This window comes from Medicago truncatula, chromosome 8 (assembly GCF_003473485.1).
Source record: "Medicago truncatula cultivar Jemalong A17 chromosome 8, MtrunA17r5.0-ANR, whole genome shotgun sequence".
In the NCBI taxonomy this organism is placed as follows: domain Eukaryota; kingdom Viridiplantae; phylum Streptophyta; class Magnoliopsida; order Fabales; family Fabaceae; genus Medicago; species Medicago truncatula.
The window spans coordinates 40417780-40444539 of NC_053049.1; the positions used below are offsets into that span (position 1 = coordinate 40417780).

General features: G+C 30.1%; 3 protein-coding genes across 5 annotated transcripts; 1 reads left to right on the top strand and 2 right to left on the bottom strand.

Annotated features, from left to right (window-relative positions):
• The first annotated feature begins 10643 nt into the window (after positions 1-10643).
• LOC11418011 (floral homeotic protein AGAMOUS) lies at positions 10644-16847 on the top strand. Of its 3 annotated transcripts, none has more exons than XM_039828970.1 (9): positions 10644-10783; positions 11413-11651; positions 14659-14740; positions 14898-14959; positions 15065-15164; positions 15284-15325; positions 15646-15687; positions 15783-15960; positions 16548-16798. In XM_039828970.1, the coding sequence occupies exons 2-8, from the start codon at positions 11422-11424 to the stop codon at positions 15957-15959; spliced, it is 735 nt and encodes a 244-aa protein (XP_039684904.1). In that variant the 5' UTR covers positions 10644-10783; positions 11413-11421; the 3' UTR covers position 15960; positions 16548-16798. The 3 variants fall into 3 exon arrangements, with proteins under 3 accessions (XP_039684904.1, XP_003629877.1, XP_024628106.1); XM_003629829.4 differs by lacking the exon at positions 10644-10783 and adding an exon at positions 10951-11108 and having other exon boundaries at positions 16548-16847; XM_024772338.2 differs by lacking the exons at positions 10644-10783; positions 15646-15687 and adding an exon at positions 10951-11108.
• A 63-nt stretch (positions 16848-16910) lies between these two features.
• LOC11411285 (GDSL esterase/lipase At1g29670) lies at positions 16911-19503 on the bottom strand. The gene is made up of 5 exons (XM_003629830.2): positions 19146-19503; positions 18681-18805; positions 18230-18472; positions 17393-17639; positions 16911-17146 (listed from the first exon to the last, which is right to left on the bottom strand). The coding sequence occupies exons 1-5, from the start codon at positions 19381-19383 to the stop codon at positions 16944-16946; spliced, it is 1056 nt and encodes a 351-aa protein (XP_003629878.1). The 5' UTR covers positions 19384-19503; the 3' UTR covers positions 16911-16943.
• A 2940-nt stretch (positions 19504-22443) lies between these two features.
• Positions 22444-25347, bottom strand: LOC11413818 (GDSL esterase/lipase At5g45670). The gene is made up of 5 exons (XM_003629832.3): positions 25021-25347; positions 23755-23879; positions 23411-23656; positions 22992-23247; positions 22444-22888 (listed from the first exon to the last, which is right to left on the bottom strand). Exons 1-5 carry the CDS (start codon positions 25259-25261, stop codon positions 22665-22667), a joined length of 1092 nt encoding a protein of 363 aa, XP_003629880.1. The 5' UTR covers positions 25262-25347; the 3' UTR covers positions 22444-22664.
• Between the last annotated feature and the right edge of the window lie 1413 nt (positions 25348-26760).

Consider the following 26760-nt stretch of genomic DNA (forward strand, 5'->3'; position numbering starts at 1 on the left):
GAGTGAAAAAAATTAAAATTTAAACATAAAACAAATAAAATATTAAGACATTATTGTGAGTCTTGTGAAAGAAAAAAAAAAAATCAATTAGTGCCTTAGTATGCGAAATCAATGAACTAGTTATATTTAAAACACAATTAGTGCCGAAGAAGAGCTTTAACAATTTGCTGGTTTTTAAAAACATTTTGCAAAACAATGTCTAATTTGTTGAATTTGTGTATAGGCTCAAAATTGTATGCTTCAATGATTTAGGAGCAACATGAAATGCTCGAAGAGTTATCAAGTCTATTTGTTAATATCGAATAGTTCACGTGTCTTAGTTCCGATAGAGAGTGCTTAAACAAGAACAAGTTTCTTGCAGTCTACTTTCACTCTTTGAATTCAATTCAGTTACCGTTTGAGCTAACTGGTGAGAAAGGCCACTATATATACTTGAATCTGTTAAAAATTTGAAATCATACAATAGCTTTATGACAAAGATGGTGGTGAGATTATGACAACCTTTAGGTTTGATGCATTTATGAGATTAGGTTTTGCATTGAAGAACTGCAACATGTAGCATCAGTGGAAATCGTGATATAGAATCATGTTGTAATTGTTTAGTGGTCCCCTTCTGTAGGAGGGGTATAGTTTTCAAAGGAACTGTAGTTTGTATTTGTACATTTAATTTGCTTCTTCAAAACTCGTTGCATCAATGGAGTTGGTAAAGATTTTGATTTCTACTTACATCTCCCTTCCCTGTAGTTAGTTATACAATATAATCAAAGGAAGGTCCGGGCTAGCGTGAGCATAGAAAATAGGTCTCTCACGGTAAAAATTTAATTTTGTCCATCAGATATATAAATATATTATGTAGTGGTTAGGATGGTTTACTGGAAACCTGTCTTCCACCGGGTGTGAAACAGTGTCCATTTGTTTTTAATTTTTTTTTCAACAGTATCCGAAATCAATAAATGTTACAGGGAAGGCTTTGCTGTTCTTCGGAGGATCCTGTAGATCGACCAATTTGCAAGGGTTTCCCCACCACCGTTCGCGTCCAAATTTCAGGCTCCCGTGGTCGTGTTCGTGAAATCCATTTCTTTCATTAATTTATTTGTGTTTAATAAATTTTATTTCTTTAATTAAAATTAAAAAGTGGAAAGGAATAAAAAAAAAAGTGAGAAGTACATTATTGACTGAAATTTCCGTCGGTAATGTAGATCAATATAAACATTACTGGCGGAATTTTCCCTCAGTAATGCAGAGGTAGTTTTGACAAAGCATTACTGAGGGATTATTCCGTCAGTAAAAACCAGATTTCTTGTAGTGAGTTATTCCCTTCAAAATTGTACAGTTTCTTTTATTTTTGACAAAAAATAAAAGCACGGTTACATTATTAAGATGATTTAAAATTCCAATATCACAATTAGTAAAATTTCTTTTTAAACTAAATTATGTATTTCGATGTATTCATTATCCTTAAATCACGTTTGACTAAGCGTGTTTAAAACCGAACTAATAAAATAGAAAAACCGCAAACCGAACCAATCTAAATTGAAACCGCAAAAAATGGCACTTGGTTCGGATGTATTCAGACAATTTTTTTACTCAATAGCATGATTTTGTTTGGTTTGCGGTTTTGATTTTACCAATCGAACCAAACCAAACAGCAACATCAAAAAAAAAAAAAACTAAATGGAAATTTTAAGAAAATGACATTTTTTTTTCTCTTGTTAAGTTTCCTCTCTTTTTTTTTTCCTTTAAAAAACATATTTTTGTGGTATTTGAACTCTTAAAGAATGATAAAAAATTTAGTCTTTTGTAATTTTTACAAAATTTAATTACTTTTTGTCCACGTTTAAACTTTGGTGTACGTAGTTGGGTACATTGTTTGATGAAAATAAAATCGTAATGTTGGATGAAATTTAAAACATTGCTGAAAATATATTGTGTTTTATCTTTGAAATTTTATTTTAATGTTGAAAACAAAAAAAATTATGGTATAAGCAAAATTACAGCAACCGATCCAATCCAAATTGCATTTGTTTGATTTGGTTTGGTTTGGTTCGGATTTTATTTTAAAAGTCAACCGAACCAAATCAAACCGCATACTTTTTCAGCTTACGGTTCAGATGAAATTTAGCCTCAAAATCGAACCGCACCGCACCACAAATACCCATTCGTTTGGCATTTTATGCGGGAGTTAACGACGCGAATTAGTAAAACCAAATGGGAGGAGATTAATTTAAAAAATAAGATACGGTTAAAACCAAATGGGTTGATAATATCGGATTAGAAAAAAAAAATCCACTTTTTTTTTTGAAGGAAAAAAAAAATTCCACTTGTTAACAAGATCATTAACCTACTAAAAATAAGATACATACATAGAATTGTCTATTGATGTATTTTTATATAATGAGTAATATTTTTTTATTAAAGCTTAAAATTGATCCGTAAACGTATTAAGTTTATTGAAGATGCAGAAATGGAAAAAACATATTAAATGTAATTAATAAAAAAATGGTAAAACCGGCTTCACCTGTTATAAGCGGTAGATTTTCAGTTTTCACAGTGAGCGACCTATTTTCTATGCTCACGCTAGAACTCGTCTCAAAGGAATATGATTTTTACTTTTAAGTTTTAACCTTGACCATTTACATAAAAGTGGTCCTAGCAGTTGCATAAAATTAGTTAGTTAGCTGGATATACATATTCCTTAGATCACATGACATTGAAAACCATGTGTAATTGCATCATTAATGGTTCTATTACTAAGATGATATATATACGCACTCAATAATAGAGAACATAAGAATTTCTCATTGAAAGGTTGCATATATATACATATATGCTGTCTGATGATGACACAATTTTTAACTTTAGCATTTGGACGGCTGAAGCAGGAGGCATGTGGAACCTACCACTCACCCCAATTCCTGTGGTCCTGTCTTGGCAGATATGGGCAATTCTTTCTGGTATACAAAAATTCTTTCTTATGTATGCATAAACATAAGCATGATATTTAGATGAGGTAATTAGGGAAGGTAAAGTATATGTGTGTGTGAGTGAGGGGGAATTTAGATGAATTAAGCTATTGAGCTAACTAACTAACCTAACTCCACTTGTGTGTTTTTTATTGTCAGGTGAATTCTCCCACCAAAAGTCAGAGACTAATTCCTTAAAGTATGAATATCGATTTAGGGGATTGATATCTTCCAACAAGTACTTTTGAAACTTAAAGAACGATTTTGGGAAAAATGAAAAATTTAAAGGACTTTTAGATGCATTTGACCAAAAATATAATGTTGATTTTTTAACACTCCATACTATACCAAATTTTAGATGTAATGTCACTGATTAGAAAGCATTCTTTTTAAGAATGTGATATATGTAAATAATGTAGACACCAACTTTTTAATAGTAATGATGTATATGTACTGTATGAGCCATCTAAAGTACGATATGTTGCAGTTTAAAAAAAACTGAAAATTGCCATTCTTTCCAAGTCTCCTCTCCCTCCTTACCCTGGCTCACTTGGACTTGAATCCTTTGCAGTCAGTTATATGATTCATTGGATTACAATCTGTTGGACTAAAGAGAGATACAAAATTTCTCTCTTTTAATCTATCATCATGCAACCGACTGCATGATAAAGCCGGTTGTAGATGACCCAGTTTCACCCCACTTCTCTTATAGCACCTATCTTTTAGTTCTACTTTGTATTGACCAACAACAATTTTATTATAGAAAAAGTTGTTTAAGGGTATAATTGGAATGATGAAAAATTAAGTATAAATATATTCATCTAGTTTGTTACACTTTTTAAATGATAAAGGAAAAATGATATATATATATATATATATATATATATATATATATATATATATATATATATATATATATATATATTCATATCGTGATTGTTACATTTATTTTAATATTTAAATATATTCTTATCATTTGTTACATGTGTTATTTGTATTGAAAATTGAGAGTATTTTTTGAAAGAAAAATTCAATCCAAAAGTGTTGAAAGGGGTAGTTTTCTTTATTGCACTAACATTTGAAAATTATGAACGGTACGTGTTTTTTATTTATGAAATTTTTATTTTGATTAAAACTAAAAAAAAAATATAAATATTTGATACTTTCAAGTTATAAAAAATTAAACTAACCATGATTATTTATTTCAACGATACCGATAATATTACAATATAACAAAATAAAAATCTAAATTCTTTTTTCAATGACACCAATAACAATTTTATTAGAGAAAAAGTTGTTTAAGGGTATAATTGGAATGATGAAAAGGTATGTATAAATATATTCATCTAGTTTGTTACACTTTTTAAATGATAAAGGAAAAAAAACAAAAAAAAAATATATTCATATTGTGTTTGTTACATTTGTTTTAATATTTAAATTTAGGGTTAATAGTGTTTTACCCCCTGTAATATAGATCATTTCCGATTTCCCCCTGTAAAATTATTTTTCTGATTTACCCCTTGTAAAATGTTTTTGTTTTGGAATACCCCCTATAGGTCATTCAAAAACGAAAAATTTTGCGAAAAAAAAAAAAAGAAAGTTGATTTTTGAATGACCTATTAGGGGGGTTTTCTAAAACAAAAACATTTTATAGGGGGCTAAATCAAAAAAATAATTTTATAGGGGGAAAGCCAAAAATTGCCTATATTGCAGGGGTAAAGCACCATTAACCCATAAATTTATTCATATCTATTTGTTACATGTGTTATTTGTATTAAAAATTGAGGGTATTTTTGAAAAGAAAAATCCAATCCAAAAATGCTGAAAATGGTAGTTTTGTTTATATATAATATAATATATATTGGTATGAAAACTCTGGTTTGGGACTCTTATGTTTTTGATGGAGTGCTAAAAAATATTCATTTTAATTTCGTAAAAATCTGTATATTGTTTGATTTAGGAAAATTGGTGAACTATATATGCATCTAAATATGGATGTGGTAGGTATTGTTTCTATTGTCTGCCTGCTACTATTTGTCAAAGAGTTTAGATTGTCTTGGCTATGGTTAAAATTAGTTTAAATTAATTAATCCTCGTAACATATAAGCGTTTTTTTGGTATCATAGTAACTTTGAAAAAAAAAAACATCCCGACATCTTGTAAGAGATTACTATATTCTAGTTTATTTTGTAAGAGTTTGATTTTTGAAGAAGCCAAAAATTTTGTAAGAGATTAAAAGTTGTATTTTTAAATATGTAGGCTAAATTGTATTTTTGGTTCTTAATTATTTAGGTAGTATTATTTTGGTCCCTTAATTAAAATTCGATTAATTTTGGTCCTTTAACTTTTCTATGTTACACATTTTGGTCTTTTTCGTTAGTTTTAATTCAAAAACGTTAGATTTTCTTCATCTTCTTCTTCTTTTTTTCATCTTCATATCATCTCCATCAACCTTCCACAACAAGAATTTCAAAAAAAATCTAGAAGAAAATGAAGAAAATTTAATGTTTTTGAATCAAAATTAAAGGAATTGACCAAAATGTGTGACGGAAATAAGTTAAAGGATCAAAATAAATCAAATTTTAATTAAAAGACCAAAGCAATACTACCTAAATAGTTAAAGGATAAAAAATGCAATTTAATCTTTAAATAATGTGCTTGTATTTACTTGTTGGCAACATATTTGATGGATATAGGTGACATGTCATGTGCCACATGGATTGATGGGGCAGAACCTACGAATAGACCAAATTCTACCCACTGCACAATGAATTTCCCTTCCTATTGCGTTGTTTGGGATATGGATGGTAAACTTGGGTCGAAGCAAGTAAGGAAAATCTATAACTATGCAACAAAAGGTAACTAATCAACGAGTAACATCTTTAAATCAAGTAGCTCGATTTTGCCATATTTCTCATGTTCAGCTCGCACATAGTGATTATTCCATTGAATAAAATTCCATTGGACTGACACCAAAAACAAATCCATTGGAATTAAATGTCAAATCCAAATTTACTATGATAACTTTTTTGCCTAACTTTTTTCATTAAGGGTTAAAACAAAAATTATTGTGCCAAAGATGTTACCTATCCCCGTGAGCTTATCTCAGTTAGTTAGCACAATGTTAATATATGCAAGGTCCGAGGTTCCAATTCCGGCTACCACAAAAAAAAAAGATGTTACTCGTCATTACAAAAAATTTGATTGTGACAGAAAATTCTGTAGATAAAGTATGAAGAGTATTGATGTTCCCACATTACCATTGGCTGAGAAACACTAGTAATTTACCCAAATGCCCCTCGGCAGTTAACTGCCGAATTATGGAACCGGCTGCAGTTAACTACTGAGGAAAACTTCGGCAGTAAACTACCGAGGAAAACTGAAAACTTCGGCAGTTAATTGCCGAGGAAACCTCAAACCTGTTTTTTTTTTTTTGACAAAAACCATAAATTGTCATTAATAATATTTATTGATTTTGAATGTATCAATCATTATTTTTGTATGTTTAAAACAATTGCAGTATCATACTTATGCGTATATAACTTATTAAGAATAGCATTTAAATCAGTGTAAAAATTAAGCATTTGAATATTGTTTTGCACATTACTTAAATAAAAATAATAATAAAAAATCTTTAAAATAATTGTGCACAACGATTTTTTTTAAGGTATAATATGCTGTTATATTTTCTATATTAAAATAATTGTGCACAAAGATTTTTTTTATTTAAGTAATTTGCAAAATAATGTTCCAATGCTTAATTTTTACTCTTATTGAAATGTTTTTTGAGGACTTAAATGCTCTTTTTATTTATAATGTTTTTTGTTATTGCATTTTTTTTATTGAATCACCATTTTAGATCTATTAATTACCGATGGCAAACATTTTTATTTTTTGTTATTGTGTTTTTCATGTTAATTAAAGTAATAATATCTGAAATATTAGTATAAAGTAATAATAGGTTAGTCAAATATAATTACAAATATAATTATTCTATCATTTGTAACGTTTTTGTTGCATTTTTTTTATTGAATCATCATTTTAGGTCCATTAACTACCGATTGCAGATATTATTCATCTCTCATATTTCTTCATTTATGGCAACAAAATCATATGAATGAAATCATAAAAATAATTATGTTTAATTCCTTAAAAGATTAAAGAATTAAATTTAATTAAGGAAAATTTAGGTGTATTTCCTTATTTAATTTCAGGTTTGAAATTCCTCGGCAGTTAACTGCAGCCGGTGCTTTTAAATTTCGGCAGTTAACTGTCGAAGAACATTTGAGTAATTTACTCGTGTTTATCAGCCAAACCAAATGTGTAACCAGCAATCCTCAAGTATGAAAGATAATAAATGTAATTTAATATCTATATGAACAAGTTTTTTTTTCTTTCTTTGGTCAACAATTCGAAAGATTCAATTCTTTTTTTTTTTTTTTTACTATAGTGTACAAGACGGTATTTTGACATCCTTGGACACAATTTAGTCCATCATTTAGTTTTTTTTTTTTTATTTGATCAAATAGTTTAACGTTAAAAATTCATCTCTTTAGATAAATATATGAAAAATTTGATATTCGAATTTCAACTACTGCATATTATAACGTCTCTGTCAAATGAACTATGTTCACGTGACGTCCAACATCTAGTTTTAATGACATCAATTAATTTACTATACCCAACCACAATAACCATCGTTATAGGTTTTACGGGTGACACATCTTAATTGCAGCTGAAGTAATAAAATATTTTGTTTTGAGTTTTCTTGTTGTGTTGTAGATACAACTCACGAAAAAACAAAAATTACCAAGACTACAGTTTTGTGGTCAAAAAGTAAAATTGATGATTCACCTTCGCCCTATGGGTACGTACAACGAATTTTGCAGGCAAAGGATACAGCCACAATAATGTACGTAACTTCGTACAACTTCAAGATTAAACAGCAAGGACTTGTTGGTTTAATGGTCTTTGATCGTTGGAAATGTATCAGCAAACAAGGACTAAAAAGAACAAATCCGCATTGTTAATTGTCACTTTGCTCTTGCTGCAAAAGTTCATACAATTAGACACTGGACAATGGGAATTCTTTTATGCGCTTACTGAAAATGGAAAATTTGCAACGAGTTAAAGTATATGCTTCTAGTTTTCATACGAAGAAAATAAAAACTTAACTTTGTACACCATTTTAAAACATAGTTAATGTATCCACAAAAACCTAAAATTTTATGCTAAGTGTGTGAGTTTATGGTGGTGTTTGACACTTCATCAACAAACCAAAAAAAGTATATGTAATCATCAAATAAAAAGTCTGCCATATATTCTAGGAGCCCAAACTTTGTGATTGAATAAATCCTCCTCCAGCAATTGTTGGTCAAGGACTCCTTCCCCTTCTTCGAACCCTGATTCATAGTTTTCATAAAGAAAAATATGATCAAAGATAAAACGATGTCCATTTTGAATCATATTTTTAAGGGATTTGTTGGTTCGGGCCCAAGAAGGAATGTCACTCCATCATTATCAAACTGATTTCCTTTTTAATTTTCTCAAAGTGAAAAAATATAAATAGTTAACATGTACTTATATTTAAAATTATCAAATAGAATTTTTCGTAATTTTCAAGAAAGTAACTATTGTGACCTTTGATATGTTGTAGCGAGAGTTCGAATCTGCAATTCACGGTTTTTTTCTTTTAACACTTAATATGTGTAGATTTTATCGTTAGCCCATTTAAAATAAATAAAAAATTGTTAGTTATATTCGAGACAAGAGGAAGTAGATATTTAGGAAACTTCTATTATATACTTTTTCCCTTTTGATCTGTAAATATATACGTAGATATTTTTTTAATTAGTTTGATAATCTAAAATGAAGTAAAGAGATGTGAACTAATACTATTACTCTATATAAGATATTTTAAAATATTTTTAAAATAACTTAGATTTAATTTTCAAAAACTTATTTTAGTTTTATGACACAAATTTAATGAAGGTCATTTAAGATATTATAGTCTAATTATTATTTTGATTACAATAAGAAAATTAAATAAGATCAAGCAATTGCGCTCTAATGACGAATTGTTAAGGAGAATAAATTAAAAGACAAATACAAATAAATAAATTAAATTTGATTAACCCGTCTGAGTTTTCTTATTATTTATATTCAAAATTGGATGGAGTACATCTTTATTTGTTAAAATATAACAATTTATGTTCATAGAGGCATACATGATCACCCATGTAGTTTTTCTTTGTTTTTAAATTCACCATTTTGTTAATTATTTTATTTTTTTAGTCAAACTGAACTATAATTGTTAACAATAGAAATAGAAGGGAAATAACTGAACTTGATTCAAAAATTTAAAATATAAAAAAAAATGAAATTTTAAATAAAACCGATAAAAATTCTACTTTTGTTCAAGAGCTCATACGATTAGGGAATTTATTCTTGTTATGTCCCTTAATTCGACACCTATGTAGATGACTACTTCTATACTTGTAGTCGTCTTTGTACAAATAACTGTGAACAATCTTTAAGATTATTATTTAGACGATTAAATCCATTTTTCCTTAAAAAAAAAAAAAGCAAGTGAGAAATCGGTTTGTTAAATACCGATTCCTCGCTAGGGGAAAATAAATAGAATGAAAATTAAAGTGAGAAATCGGTTTTCAAGAGTCCCATTTCTATCTTTTGTTCAAAAAGAATGGTTTTTTGGTACATAATATAAAAAGGAAACTAATTTGTAATTAATGTTTTTTGGGAAATGTTAACGAGTGTCCGTGAAGCACTTATAAGTAACAAGTATTTATATAAAGTACATGTAATCAATGCATTGAAAATCAAAATGTTTAACTTTTTTAAAGAATAATTGCTTATTTTAGTGTGCTTAAAAAGTGCCCCGGAGACATTCGTTAACAAGACCCATGTTTTTTTATGAAGCATAATTAGGAGAAAAACCACCAAAACCACGGGGAATCAATAAAAAATCTAAGCTAAGCGGCAGAGGGAGGACTCCACAGTCCACTCATAATTTTAAGGGGTAATAGTCATTTTGATCAGTGAATATGTGATGAGTAGCACATTAACCATTGAAAGTATCGGATTTTCAAAATAGTCTTTAATGGTACTCCCTAATAATCAAAATAGTCATCGCCTTAAAGTGTTTCGTTAATATTGTCATATTAGTCCCTTAATATTCATACATATTGTCATTTCAATCCATATAAGTAACGTTAAGCAACTATTTTGACTAACATAATGCACAACCAAGACTATTTTCGAATTTCGATATATTGAAAGACTGTTGTGACTAGTCGTTACATACTAAGAGACCAAAATAACTATCACCCCAAATGTTTATCTAACCAATATCGCAAAATTGACTTAAAAATTGATAAGCTCTATTTAGTTGTTATAATATCTAACAAAGATGAAACTTTTTGTAACAAAACAATTTCACAATTCTCTAGTCTTTTAAGTTTTAAACGATTCCAACTCTTCTTAGAAAAAGTTCTTGTGGTTTGGTTTTTACTTTTTAACTCAAAAGTCTACAAATACCAAATTTACACACAAGATGTCCATTATATTTAATTAGCATTTATGCATTATCTCTAAATTGAAATATGCTAGTCTACACAAAAGGAAAAGAGCTTCATATGCACTATATATTTTGAAATACCACTAGTGCTAAGTTTTGCAACTTAGCTCAATGTCCTTTTCACCCCATTAATAATCCTTTTCAGACCCCTCCCTCTGGTGCCCTACTTCATTCACTCAAAATTCATTTTTCAAAACCAAGAAGAAGAAGAAGAAAAACTAAGGTTGGTTAACTCTAAAGACTTATTCCATCTTTATCCTTACCTTTTTTATTCTCTTCAAACACACACCACTCAACAGTGGGGGGGGATGGAGTGGGAAGTAAATAATAATAAAAAACTATTAGATTTATATATAAAAAATAAAAATAAAAAATATCTTCAAATGCAGTTGAGTATACTTTCATATGCATAAAACCATCATGGATGAAAAGTGGTTTTTCACTTTATAAATACCCTTTCTTTAGCCCCCTTTACTTTACTTTCATTTTCTTATATCTCTTTGTCCTTAATATTAATTTTCTCTCCATTTTGTTTCATCACCAAAAAGGTTAGTGTTATTCAGCAAAATATTGAAACATCACTTTAAATCCTTTCACAATGATATCTCTCTTTTAGGAAAAATCAAACCATTTTCACCTGAAAACCATGAAAATTTTTGTAGCTAAATAGCCACTGATTTAAAGGGTGAAGATGGGTTGTATCAAGTTTCAATCTTTTTCCTTTTCTTTTTCCAATGAAGATTCTTCCTCATCAAACAATACTATAGGACTAATTTAAGAATCAATTTTGCTAATATATAGACTATTTTTTTTATAGGAGAAATGTGTTGATGATGTTTTATTTTGATGCAGGTTGAAACTATGAGTTTTCCAAACGAATCCATGCCAGATTCTCCACAGAGAGCAAAGATTGGAAGAGGGAAGATTGAGATCAAGAGGATTGAGAACACAACGAATCGTCAAGTTACGTTCTGCAAGCGTAGAAATGGCTTGCTTAAGAAGGCATATGAATTATCTGTGCTTTGTGATGCTGAAGTTGCTCTTATAGTCTTCTCGACTCGCGGCCGCCTCTATGAATATGCAAATAACAGGTAACTACTGAAGAATTTTTCTAGCTTTTTGTGTTATTGTTCTTTTTCTATTTGTTTGCAGTTTTTGATAAGTCAAAGAAATGTCTTTGTTGCTTCTTTTTGAGGAACATTGAGTTTATATTTATGTTCATGTTAATAGATCTTTTGAAAGAGTACATTAGTTAACTTAACCAAAAGAGACTAATCATTTTTGTGTTAAATTTTTCTCTTTGTATGTCTGTTTTCTGCAACCAAGATTCACTTGTGTTTGTTTCTTCTATTTTGGCCTTTTTCTGTTCCTTCCATAAACTTTTTAAGTTCATTTTCTCAACCTCTTTTCTTTGTGTCTATGAGAATTTTCCTAGTTTTTTTTTTTGGGTTTGGTGGACACATAGATCTGGTATAACAGAAATGTATAGAAGCACTATGGTTGTTATTTGTTAGTAGTATCATTCAGGTAAGGATTTGGGAAGATTTGAAGAAGGGTTGTGAGATCAGCCAATCCCTAACTTCCTTCTTCATTTTGTTCTTAAACTTTCCACTTTTTCTTTTTTTTTCTCTTTCTCTTTCTAATGTTATTCCTCCTAATAAGGCCTAAAGCAAGTGGAAAAAGCTAGTTGTCAATGAGTTAAATTGAAATTATTAATAAAATAATAAAGAAAAAGCAAGGGTTATTTAGGGTTTGTGAAAAGCCTAAAACTATAGTTCCTCACTTATTATACAGAAAAATTTCTTAATGAAGAAATTATACAGGAAATTTTCTTTTTTAATTCGACAGAAATAAATCTGATTAAGAACACTATTTTCAATTCTTAATTTGAAAAAAGGGTTTCCCTCAAATCTCAGCTTGGATAAACAATAACCCTAGAAATTAGGGTTTTATTAACATCTAATTTATGAGATGGATAACAACTAATCAAAGGGATACAAATGAAAATGAAAGAAAGACAGAAACTTTACAAAATTATAGTCAAAAGGGTATATTGGAAATCTCATTTTGTTGTTTAATTTCCCCAATTTAGGAAATAGGGCCTGTTGTTGTTATTTCTGGTTAGGGCTTAAAGGACTCACTAGCTAGACACTGATTTCAATTTTGTCTTGGATGAAAAGAATCTTTAGTCATGTCACAAGTGAATTTTCTCTTTAAAGATGAATCCTAAAGTTAATCCTATATATCCTTAGTTAATCTTTCAGTTATCATAAGGTAAAAATCCAAATATTCTGTTGTTTTTTTTATTAATCTAAATATATTGTTTTACATAGTTAGAAAAGAACAATACAATAGAGAGTGATGATGTAATGAATAGGGTGGTTATCATAATTTCATTGTTGCCAAAGATCTTTCAAATAATAGATCAAATCTGTGAAAGTTATAGACTGAGGAAGAAAAAGGAAAGGGTTTTCTTTCTAAGCTAAATGAATGATGTAAATGGAGGCAGAGACAACGTACGACAATTTGAGACAGCCAATAAGATTGTTATCAACATTTTTGTCTTCTTCCATGCAACGGAAACGTACTACTGTTCCTTCTGCTACATCTATAGCAGTGTCTGCCCGAACCTATTTGGACGGCTGTGATTTTATCACATTCAGAAAGAAAAGACTGAAAACAAAATAAAATATTATTTTAATATTTTACTAATAAGTTTGGTAAAAAAACAAGGTAGGTAATAAATTGTATTTGAGAGTATTATCCAATGTGTATGAGATGGTTCCTTCATATGGCAGTGGAAATAATTTAAAAAAAGCACTAAAAATGGTTGAACCAATCATATTTAGGAACCTGAGCCAGCGTGGCAGGTGCAGCCAATCAATGGCTCGACGAAATTAAGGTATCACTGGTCAAATATGCTGAAAATGAAACAAAAATAAAAAGGGTTTTTTACCATTTCTTTTTATGCTATTATTTATTGTATTTTATTATCAACACATCCAATCAACTTTGTTTCTGATGAATGCACATCTAATCAACATTGACGTCAAGGTTTTGAGGAATGAGATCTTTTGATGTGTGTTTTTCAAGATTGTGTTTTAAGGTTCAGTTTACTCAACTAGCTGGATGATTTGACTGCAAATTATGTCATTATTTTGAAATAGATTTATTACTTTACTTTTGTTTATTCTTGTTCAACGAGTAACTGAAATACTTGGATGAAGATTCATATAAAAATTGGATAAAGATGATATGTAGAATAGAGTCTATTTTTTATGATAATTCAAAAGGTAGCGGTTTCTGGTATCATCTAGAATAGAAGTAATGTATAGTTTATACACTTATGTTTGGTTACTCTCTAGACAAGTTAGTCCATGTCTGCTTTTGTAGTGAGTATGGATATGGATGAATGAATCACGGTGCAATGATTTTGCAAAAATTATACTTATAGAACTTCAATAAATAATGTCACTTTGATTTTGTCAAAGCCAACTTAATACCAAATATTTCTTTGGTCAATCGCACGGTGCCATCACTAGTTTTCAAACTCGGGCTATCACGAATTTAGTGTACATGTGATTTTATGCTAACCTTTACATTAAACTTGTTTTCAAATAGAAATATATGGATATAAATTACTTCACTTTAAACTCAATTTTACGAAATCAAATTTCTTCAAATATATATTTACTAAACACCAAACACACACTACTTACAACATGAGTTGGCACAACATTATGATTCCAACCCTTCTCTTTCTCAAAATCAAACATTTGGAAATGAGCCTTCCAATGGTATGGGTATATGGAGAATGAGTGTACTGATATCATGTATGTGATGTGATATTGGCTATATATAGTTTGTTCCTGTTGACTGACTAATGCCCAATTAAATTTCAAATTAAATGGATTGAATTATAGATTTTATTAATTTGTGGCCAGGAATGGGACAATCATTGTTTTTGGTTAGTAATTGATAGTATTTCATGATATGATGATAATTAAGAATTCAGAAATTTCCCCTTCTTTATTATTATATGCCATTGTCAAACAACATCTAGCATAATTGATGAAAATGATATATACCACTTTTCAGTGTCAAAGCATCAATTGAGAGGTACAAGAAAGCATGTTCAGATTCTTCTGGTGCTAAATCAGCTTCTGAGTCTAATGTTCAGGTATTCATTATTTATTCACTACAATTACACAGCCTCAAACACAAGCACAAGCACAAGCAAAATGAATATCTAACGATAACTACAACAAAAAGTAAATTGAATATAAAATAATGTAATAAATAAACTAACCCCTTTAAACATGATTGCTTAATTTCAGTATTACCAGCAAGAAGCTGCCAAACTGCGTGTGCAAATCAGTAACTTGCAGAATCATAACAGGTAAGTTGAACAAGTGTCTTATACTTTCATATATTAGGACAAGCAAAGAGATATTGAGCATTTTAATGGTTTCTAAATAGTGATGAAAATATTTTAATTATGCAGGCAAATGATGGGTGAATCTTTGAGCAATATGAATGGTAAGGATCTCAGAAACCTTGAGAGTAAATTAGAAAAAGGAATTAGCAGAATTCGTTCCAAGAAGGTACTTATAATCACAAGATTCTTAATTTCTGTATCAATTAATTAAATGAATAGATATGATGCAATATTCTGCTGATAAATACTAATGTCTTCCTTCTAACTTTGTTTGTGCTACATCAGAATGAAATGCTGTTTGCAGAACTTGAGTACATGCAGAAGAGGGTAAATGTTTTCTTTGTATTCACTTTTCAATAAAAATTTCAACTTATATTTTCCTTTGTCTTTGTCAACATTAATTGGTTAGTCATTGGTTCAAAAAGGCGATAATACAAAATATTCACAACAAGATCTATTGATTATATTCAAGTTATATTTTTCAACTTATCTATTGATTATACATTAGTCGTCACCAAAATAAATTTGTTTCATAATGAAATAACCTCCATATTTGAAGACATGTATTGTATGATAACAAACAAGATTTTATATAATAACGTTTTTCAAAGTATGATAACTAAAATGTACATATATATTACATACAGGAGGTAGAGTTGCATAATAGTAACCAAGTTCTTAGAGCAAAGGTTTGTTGTTGTCTCTCTGTCCTGTATATGTAATGTTTGAAATCATCATATCAATTACTAATTATGGCATTTTATTTTTATTTATTGCTTTGTAGATATCAGAAAGTGAGCAGAGGAGCAACCATAATGTTAATGTGTTGCCTGGGGGCACAAGCTTTGAATGCATGCAACCTCAGCAGCAGTTCGACTCTCGTGGCTACTTCCAAGTGAACGAATTACAACCCAATGATCAGTATGCCAGGCAAGATCAGATGTCTCTTCAATTTGTGTAAGGTAATTAGCTCCCTTTCTAGACCCTTCACATTCATTCTATATATAACTTCATGATAATTGTTGTTAACTTTAAATGAACTAATTATCTTGTTTATAGTGTTCAACCCGTGCTGCTTGCATCTTTTCCTAACTAGTTGATCACTGACTTATATTTGTCTATCAAAAGAAGAAAAAACTTATAGTGTTCATATATTCATAGCAAATGTAGGTGTAGAATGACGCCAATGGTTTTATGCATAGAAACTAATAAGTCATGACCTCTTTTAACAGTTTCATACATATTGATATTTTGTTAAATAACTTTATTTTAGCCTATAGTTTTTATTTAATAATATGACTAAAACTTGCTTATATTATTATGTAATCTGTAAATAACTAGCAACTTATTTAAATTTTGGTATACATGATTCAACTGTTGAATTTGTTAATTAAGAGTGTTAAGAAGACTTACTATTAGAGTAATTAACTGAGTCATAAATCATATACACACCTGAATCTATATATGGGCACTTGACTCATTGTATATATTCAGAATAATCAAACATGAAATTCTAATAAGCACTCATTTATATTTTACTCTTGTGCAGTTGATCGATGTGTTCGCGGTTGAGAAGAGCAAAGACTTAGATTTTCTGTTATTTGTAATATGGGAATCTTATGATAACAGATGGCTAAATGAAATATAAGCAGAACTATGTGTAGGGGATTTATTTAACAACTTCCCTTCAAAACTATGTAGTGGCTTTGTATCTATCTATATATTGTGAAAGCTTCTATGACCTATTTAGCTTGTCTACCAAGACATTGAGTATGGAGATTACACATTGGCATGTATCAACCTTATTCTACTTTCCATATTTCCAAATTTACAATATCAATTTTACTAATTAATTGCAATCTCAATTGACTTTAGTATATGATTATCAGAGGCTTCCATCTTCTTACATGAGCAGATAAATATAGACAAGAGAGATCCATCTTGTTTACAATTTAACAAGACGACCGATATCCATTGGGTATGCAAAGGATGGAGCAGGAGCATTATAAGCTAAGTTTGCAGACAATTTGTTGACCACCTCAGTTGGATGAAATGCATCAAAAAATGGATGTAGGTTTCTTGCCTTGCACGGTTTCGTATTAGGGATACACTGTCCGTTTGACCCCACTTTGCAACATTTCACAAGATCTGAAATCAACATGTTTATAGTTATTACAGCAACCATAATGTTAACGAGTGCATGTGGGACACTATTTAAGTACTTTAAATGGTAAGTTTTTAATGAAAAGTTGTGTATTAAATGCATTAGAAATTGCAATAGTTTTTAAAAGAATAATTACTTAATTTGGGATTCTTAAAGAGTAACAAGACCCCATGTCTTATGAAAACACGATTTGGAATATTTGTTATCGGAATAAAAAATGTTTGAAATACCTTGTAGCTTTAACTGACTAAGTCTTATGACAGCACTGTTAATGAAGATGAATTTGGAATCAGTTAATTCTTTATTCAAATGGTCAACGAGGGGTTTAAGTTTGTCATTGAAAAGTAGTGCTGCATTATTCTCCTCTTGAATACACCTTGAATCATTTTTCCCATGGGTAGAAATTTCATGTGGAACGCAACCTAGAAGGCTTAATCCAACTAAAGAAAACTTTCTTGCTCCAAGCCCATGTATAGCCTGCACATGCACTCACACAAATCAGATAAACATTAACTGCTGCAAATAAATCATGTGATTGTTAAGCAAAATCATACAAGTGATGTTCAAATATTAAACTCCAACGTGTGATAATTCATGGACAAAGTGAGTGTATGCAATATATTGATCATTCATCTTACTAGTTTCTCGCGCACTTTACAACATTTTCGATCATATAATCCTCATAATATGAATTAGATGTGGAGGGTGGAAAAAGAAATTGTCTAAAGTTACCGCAACGCTCAACTAATTGGGCTCTAGAGTAAAAGTCCAACATGATATTAGAGCCCGATATGACTCCCAAAAAGAAAACAAAGTAAGGGAGCTTCTTCCACCCCATCCAGATTTATTCATTAGAGTTAAAAGTAGTTCTCAAAAATTAAACTAAGTCTAAACAACTAAAAAAATTAAATAAACTAGCCTCTAAGTCAACAAATTAAAGTATACTACCGAAGCTTCCAAAGTAAATTTAGGGGGTTTGAAAGATGTATCCATAAATTTGACCATTTAAGCCTAGTCAGTAACATTTCGTTAATTGGGTCTATGCTAAAAATGCAACTAGTAAACACCTTTAAATAAGTTGATAATTCTTGGACAAGAGCTGCAGCATACTGATCAGTAGTGTACTTTCCTTTAGTTGGATAATGTTGTGGCAGGAAGTAATTGTTAAGGAAATCATTGCTGCCTATATTCACATAATACAAACACTTGTTAAGGTGTTGTTGCACTTTGTCATATCCAAGTTTCTTAGCAATTTGGGAAACAATGTCTGTGTGATGTTGTAACTGCAATCCCATGCTGATATTTGGACCCTGGAATCAACATTGCCAAAGTGACTAATAAATTTGTGATGTAATCTTATTGTTATAGACATGTATAAGGTATATGCATGAAATCCAGATGAAAAATCATGACACATATAAATACTTGAAGAAATGTTACATAAACTTCAATGTGACAGGTATAATTGTACCAAATTTTAGATAAATATAATTGAATTAAAAGAGCTTGACATTATACCAACTGTGTTCCAGTCTCATTGCGGATCCCTGCTGCACCGGATGCATAATTAACACCTTGAACTATGTCTGCACCATGGGTATTTGCATAAGGTGGGATAAAATGGTCAAATCCCAAAAGTTCAGCTGCAATAGTAGAATTCTTGGATCAATATAAATGCACCAAGAAAGTTGATTAAAGAATGGCACAAAATTAAAATGCAAAAATATGTGTATGTAAATCTATAATTTTCCTTGTTATCAAAATTTAGGAAACACTTAACACAATTCAAAACCATGTCCTAAATTTGAATCTAGGATTGTCGAAGGTGCTTAATTAATCTTAGAATTTAGACCGAACTTAATTCAAATGTTACAAAACATAAGATGAGAACCGTCCGCAACTTATAAACATATTTTCAAACTATATCTCGTCCAATATAAAACTTGTCAACATAAATATATTCAAAGTGTGAGAAAATATTACTGATTATGTCAATTGAAGTACGGCCATTGGTAAATCTTCCGGTAGGACCAGCTGGAAAATCAATCCCATAAGGCCTGTAATTAACTTTGGCATCGGTAGCTAGGTTATTGTTGTTTCCACTGTCTGATAAAGAATCTCCAAAAATGAAAAGACATGGTACTTGGGGCTTCCCAACAACACAATATGTTGCACTTGAGAAGAAGAAAAACACCATCCATAACTTAGTCTTATGATCCATATCAAAAAGAAAAAATGTCAAAAGTTTGTTCTGATCCAAAATATTTGGAATCCAAGCACAAGATTTGCAGGTGTAGCTAAATATATATATATATAGAGATGAAAGACAAAAATTTGTATGACCTTGTTTTGTGGTGTGAAATTTGTTGAAATGTGTATGCCTCATATATAGTGAAGTGAAATAATTCCATGCATGCACTATTGGATAAATGACTACTGGAGCCTACAAAAGAGAAGACCTGTTCAACTATTTGTCATGAATATAACGACCATAAAATTCTCAAAGTTTTGAAAAAGCGACAAGTGTACAACTTAGAGAGGAAACTTGCTCTCCGTTGAAATGTCCTAATTACCGCGTAGTATTAGATGAAACTTAATCAAGTGAAGAGATTAGAGGAAACTTCACCAAGGAAAGACTAGTACGTACAAGTGTAAGTTTAGATGAAACTTAATAAAAAAAGTGAAGTAAAGACACATGCAATTACAAGTTTAGAGGAAACTTAATCAAAAATGAAGTGAAGACACCTACCTAAGAATAGGTTGAGTCGAATTAGACTTTGTAAGACTCAAGTCTAATCTTATAAAAAAAATTAAAACTTAAGTCTGACCTGTTATCTATCACGGACTTTCTTAAAAAAAAAATTATTTTTAATCTAGCATTAGGATCTAAACTTTTTTTTTTTTTTTTTAAGAAAGGATCTAGATTTTTTGAAAGTATAGTATGACCTGATTAGCCTAATTAAAGACATAGTATTTTATATTGACATCTTTAAATAAATAAAATGTCATATCTTTAAAACGAATTAATAGACCAATGAAATTAAACTTCATTTTGATATGTCTCCGTGAGCTTAACTTAGTTGGTAGGGATATTGCATAATTTATGCGGGGCAGGGATTCGAACCCCTGACACCGCACTTCTTCACCTTTAAAATGTGTGAGCTCTAGCCACTAGACTACTTGACAAATAAAAAACTTCATTTTGATATTTAATAGACACTTTAGAAAATACGATTTTTATATGATATCGTATTGCCAATTGTATTAAATATATTAAATATGTACAAAAAAATTAATGTAGAATAATATAATTAAATTATTGAAAAGATTATCAAATTTATTTATAGTTTAAATAAAGTGTGTAATCTAATATAACAATATAATATGGAAGTAAAGATACCTATGATTACCAGTTTAAAGGAAACTTAATTAAAAAGTAAAATGAAGACACCTACAAAGAATGTGAGAATAGGCTGAGTCGAATTAGAGTTTGTCAGCCTCAAATCTAATCTTATAAAAAAATACCCAAGACTTAGGTCTAACCTATTTCATATCACAGACTTATTTTTTGTTTGGGACTAGGATCTAGACTTTCTAAAAGTATGTATTACATTTTTTTAGGGGAAAGTATAGTATGACTTGGTTAGCCTAATTAAAGACATAGTATTTTATATTGACATTTTTAAATAAATAAAATGTCATATTTTTAAAACGAATTAATAGGCCAATAAAATTAAACTTCGTTTTTATATAATATAATAACATTTTAGAAAATATGATTTTTATTTTTTGTCAGGTAGTCTAGTGGCTAGAATTCACCTTATAAGGTGAATAAGTGGGGTGTCCGGGATTCGAACTCCGGCCCCTGCATATAATAATATATTAATTATGGAAAAAAAATAATGTAGACTAATATGATTAAATTATTGAAAAGATTTTCAAATTTATTTATAATTTAAACAAACTACATATTATAATATAGGCTAAATACCACTCTTGGTCCTTTTAGTTTGACAGAATTTCCAAGTTAGTCCTTTAAGTTTCGAAAGTTTCAATTAGGTATTTTTAGTTTGACAGAATTCCCAAGTTAGTCCTTTAAGTTTTAAAAGTTTCAAATAGGTCATTTTAGTTGATAAACTATTTTACCGTCACCGTTTCAAAAGTTTCAAATAAATCCTTTTAGTTTGAAACTTTTGAAACTTAAAGGACTAACTTGGCAATTTTGTCAAATTAAAAAGACTTATTTGAAACTTTCGAAACTTAAAAGACTAACTTGGAAATTCTGTCAAACTAAAATGACCAAAATTGGTATTTGGCCTATAATATATTACTAGTGATAAAAAGTTTTTCAATGCAAATACAAAATCTATACTTACGAGCCCATCAAATAAATCTAATACTTAAGTAGACATATCATATCTAATCTAATAGTCCCAAAACGTTTAGTGTGACATACATGTCTTTTTAGTTATAGTAGATTAGGTTTTTGGGTTTAGAGTAAGCAAACTATGAGTTTATGTGGCTTAAATAGATTAGGTTTTTGGTTTCAAATGATAGAGAGGTTTAGTTGGGTTGAGATTCTAATCTGTTAAAAACTGTCTTACAAACATCATACCACCTGATTCAAGAGATTTTATTGGCTTTCAAACTTTAACATGCATCTTCAAAAAGGAAAAGGTAAAATATTTGGATGCTATTTAAGAATCAAGTATAGAACGACAATGCTTCCTCCTAGGCTCGCATACTTGTTAGTCCAAGACCAAAGTCTACTTTGTAGGGACACATAAATGGAGGTTTCCACATAGTCATAATGCATGCGGTTAGCGCCCCCACTTGGAGGCCAAAATATTTGAACAAAATCGACCCAACCTTACAATTTACAAAGCGCACCCCTATCTACGTGAACGACTCGTCTACATCCATCTTAATCACAATACTCTTAGAAAAAAAATTATGGTTTGATGTTCGTAAGTCGAAAGAGAAGAGAGATTTTAGTGAGTTGAGGATTGAATACCTCCTTTGTTTCATTTCACCAAAACGGTGTATGTTTCTTTCACCCATGTTTCATTTTTAGAATGATTTGAGCTCTCTATGTTAATAAAATTAATCTTAAATTTTGTTTTTTAATAAAATAATCATCTAATTTCTCAGTTCAATATATGTAATTTTTCTATTTATTTAAACTTTCTATTTTTAAGCTTTAAATTACTTGAACATTTATAATATTTTTAAATAGTATGTATTTGATATATCTTCTTTATAAGAGATTTGAAAGCAGAAGTTTAAAATGTTGATAAAATTGGACGAAAATTTCAAAATTAGCATTACTCAGCCAACATAGTCCATTGTGAAGACACTTATGAACACTTAGCATATGAATATAGTATGTGACAATAAACAAAAGAAAATTTAAATGCTCCAAAAGAAATAACACATTCCAAGAACATTAACTATGGTAGTGACACAATTTAATATGCCACTAGCAAGACCATGCTGATAGGATCAGAGCTGAGCTAAGTGGCTAATATCAATAGGATAAGCATCATCTGGAGATTGAGCACTGTAAGCTCTCTGAGCAACAACAACATTTCCAGCTTCAGTTGGATGAAAAGCATCCCAAAACAAATACTCTCTTCTGTTCTCACATGGTGTTTGCAATGGTAGACATGTAAATTGACCATTGTTTCTTCCTACTCCACAGCATCCAGCATTTGTAACACTAAAACCTGAAAATTAAATTGATGTCAATAAGGTGACATGTTCATATATATGTTATTTGATTTTAAAGAAATGTGACTAGAAAAATGTTTAGGATAGAAATTAAATTACCATAAGCTGAAGGGTTGCTTATAATATCTTGAAAAATACCATAAGAATTTACGTAGATAACTTTTGAATCAGGAAGCTGGTTGTTAAACTGATCAACAAGACCTTTCAATTTGTTGTTGAATATTTGGTTTGCTGAATTGATTTCTTCCACACATGTTACGCCATCTGCGCTCCTTGTAGCCAATTCATTTGGGCTGCAGCCTATTTGACCAATCCCAAATAGTACCATTTTCCTTGCTCCGTTGTTATAAAGAGTCTGAATCACAAATACAAACGCGAATTTTTTAATAATTAAAGTGACACTAATGGTCATTTTACAACGGAGAATTTAAACTCAGTGTCTTGATGTTACAAGACTAACAGTGAATGAATATGATGAAATTGAAGTGGTAAAAGAAAAAGCTGAGTAAGAAACTTACTCTAAGTTGTTCAGTATATGATTGAATAAGATCATCAGCATACTCATCTGGTGTATACTGATCGTGTGTGTTATAGAATTGAGGCATGAAATAGTTGTTCAAGTAATCATTGCTACCCAATCCAATTGAGTAAATACACTTGCTCAAGTGACTTGCAGCTTGATCCTCAGTTCCTAGTATATTCACCACTTGTGACACAGTGCTTTGGTAATTTTGCACTTGGGCACTAAAACTAAGGCGAGCTCCCTACAAATATTATAACATAATTAAACAGTTAAATATTCAAAAAGTTTATAACGTTCTATTAAGCAAACAAAATGAAACTGTATACTATAAATGCATACCAGTTGCCGTCCAGTTTCCTCTCTAATTCCAGCTGCTGCAGAAGCATAATTGACTCCTTTGAGTATGGCATCATCACTAGCAGATGCATAGGGTGGAATATAATCATCGAATCCCAATAGCTCAGCTGTTAAATTTCCACAGTTAGTTAGACAACAGTAAAAAAAAAAATTACTGTGCATTTACAAAATGTGAAAGAATCAATATTATATGCAAGAATATGTCCTACTTTAATCTTGTGTTTGTTATTTTTTTTACCAAATCGGTAATTCTGGTAATTTTTTATCTCTTTGGCAGTAAATTTATGTCTCATGATGCACTTTACCTTTGTCAAAAATATAAAGCATACTGTCTTAAATTGCATATTTAATGCTACCAAACAGAACCATGTGAATGGAATGGAATGGAATTTAAAGCCCGGTCACAAGATTCACACTCATCAAGAGGTGTAGTAGAGTACTAGCATCATGGTTCTGTTTTAGTTCTGTGCATGCTATATTATGATTTCACTATTAAGGACCATGCTTCTAGGTGGTTTTTTTTTTTTTTTATAAAAAATTGGGGAATTGGGAAATATTATAAGGCTTAGTTTTTTGGTCCCTATTTTGACTAAATCTCAATTTGGATCTTTCTGTATTTAATTATTTCAATCCATCTTATTTTGATTTTCTATGATCCATCACGACTTAATTTAACAACCCTATAAGACACCATTTTGATCTAATTTATTGTCACATCATTAAATTGAATGGTCAAAATTATGGAAATGGAGAATAAAATTGCCAATTAAAAATAGAGTGACCATAATAGAAAATTTGGCTAAAATAGGGAATCAAACTTCAATTAAAGTGGTATTGAGTATTACTAGTACTATTTAACCACCATCCTAAAAAAGATTTGAATTTCATCCCTGTTACAAATTCAAACGCTTGCTATTGAGCTGCTGACATTTCATGGATCATGTTTCTAGGTAGTTAAAATAACTGGAGGGAATTTATTTTCTGAATTTATCATAATAAATTGACATTCATTTGAACATTAAAATTAGTGCATAATATTTAGATTTAGATGCTTATCTGATCAACTGAAAGCCAGTGAAATATAACATAACAAATTTAAAATAAAAACAAAATACTACCAGTATAATTAATGCCAAATTTTAGAGAATTATGATTATTTATGTGCATGCAAGTGCAACTAGTTTAAGAATTAAGAGCATATAAGTGCATGCATATAATGTTTAAGAAAATAAGGGAAAAGGCTCTTACCAATTGCATCAACAGTGGTTTTTCCGTTGGAAAACCTTCCAGTAGGTCCACCAAAGTCAATTCCATAAGGAAGGTAATCAGCTCTAGCCAAAGATTGAAGACCATTGTTGTTACCATTATCCACCAAAGAATCACCAAATATGAAGTAACAAGGAACTTGTGGATCAGCTCCAACTCCACTCCACAAACCAAGCACAACAACCAACAATGCAAACATGTTTATGACATCCTCAAATGCCATTGAAGCAAAAATTGGTGGTTAAGAGTGGGAGTGGGAGTGAGCTAGCTAGATAGGGTGTGAGTGAGTGAATGAATGAAGTGTGTGAGAAGAGTGTAAATATATAGTGGAAAAAGTAAAGATAAAAAATTAGTACATTTTGTATATAGTCTTTTACAGTTGGGGGGTGTAGCTAGGTGCATTAAATTGACGCGGATATAACGTGAGATTCAATATCATAGCCCCACTACCACCAGAGTAATCGAATACTGTTACTACCACCACCTCATTCATATCCAATCACTGATTACTCTGACTTTAATGTTCAAATTGCATATTGCAGGGGTGGAACGAATTCTTTAACATTTCTTCATTATTTAATTAAATGTCGAGGTTATTAACAGTATGCTAATTAAATACATAATTAATGACTAATCAAATACCGTTTCTTTTGAAATAACAGAAATTGCATTTATAGTGTTCTCTACTTCGTGAGCCTAACAATTCATTTTGAGTATGTTTTGTTTAACATCCATTTTTTCATGAATCTTATGATTCTTACTCTCTGAGTCTTAAGAGATGCATGAGGATCATCATGTTGAATCAAGAACTGTCATATATAAGTGATTTAGATTCAAATCACCACTCAAAATCTTAAGACATTATGTATATGAATTTCTTTAGTTCAACATCTGCTTTTGAAACTTCAACTCGCACTTAACACACAACAATACACCCCATCTGAGTTCATACGTACCATTTTGTAATGTTTTACCTTGCGAGTTGAAGTTTTTTCATCCACATTCCACACACTTGTGTATTGTCATTGCTCACGTACATCAACATGTCACGTTTCAAACCATAATTGTCAATTAGACTTTCAATACAAGAAGTTGTTCAGATTTAATCAAACTATGGGCTCTCAAACTATTGTTTAGCATCCAATTTTTCAATATAAGACTCTTATTCACACACCAACATTTATGCATCACGTTTTTTGAAGAAGCATAGCGTCATATTAATATTAGAATTTCAATAAAGCACCTATTACGATCATCTTTCTGATATTACCTTTATGTAAGACAATTGCAAGTACTAGTATGATATAAGTGATCGATGATAAAAAATGAGAACACAAGGATATTATAGTTCTGACACATCATTATTTACATTGAAAGTTAGTATTTTTTTTTTTATTTTTTTTTTGTTGAATAGAAGGGGGAGTATAATTGCTTATGTATCCGAAACGATTGTATAAAATAGTTTGGATCAATGGTCTCAAACTCTCAATGAACAGAACTTCAAGGATTGTCAATCTAAGTGTCGCTTTACATTTAATTGTTATTTTTGATAGAATACTTGTCTCATATATTATCACAATCCACATATTTCTCTATGCAATAAATACTCAAATGTATCATTGCATTCAACTTTAAAAAAGACAATTAAATAGAAACATTTTTTTTTACAAAAAGGATAAATAGAAAGAAATAGAGAGTAATTAAAGAGTTTTACATTGGATA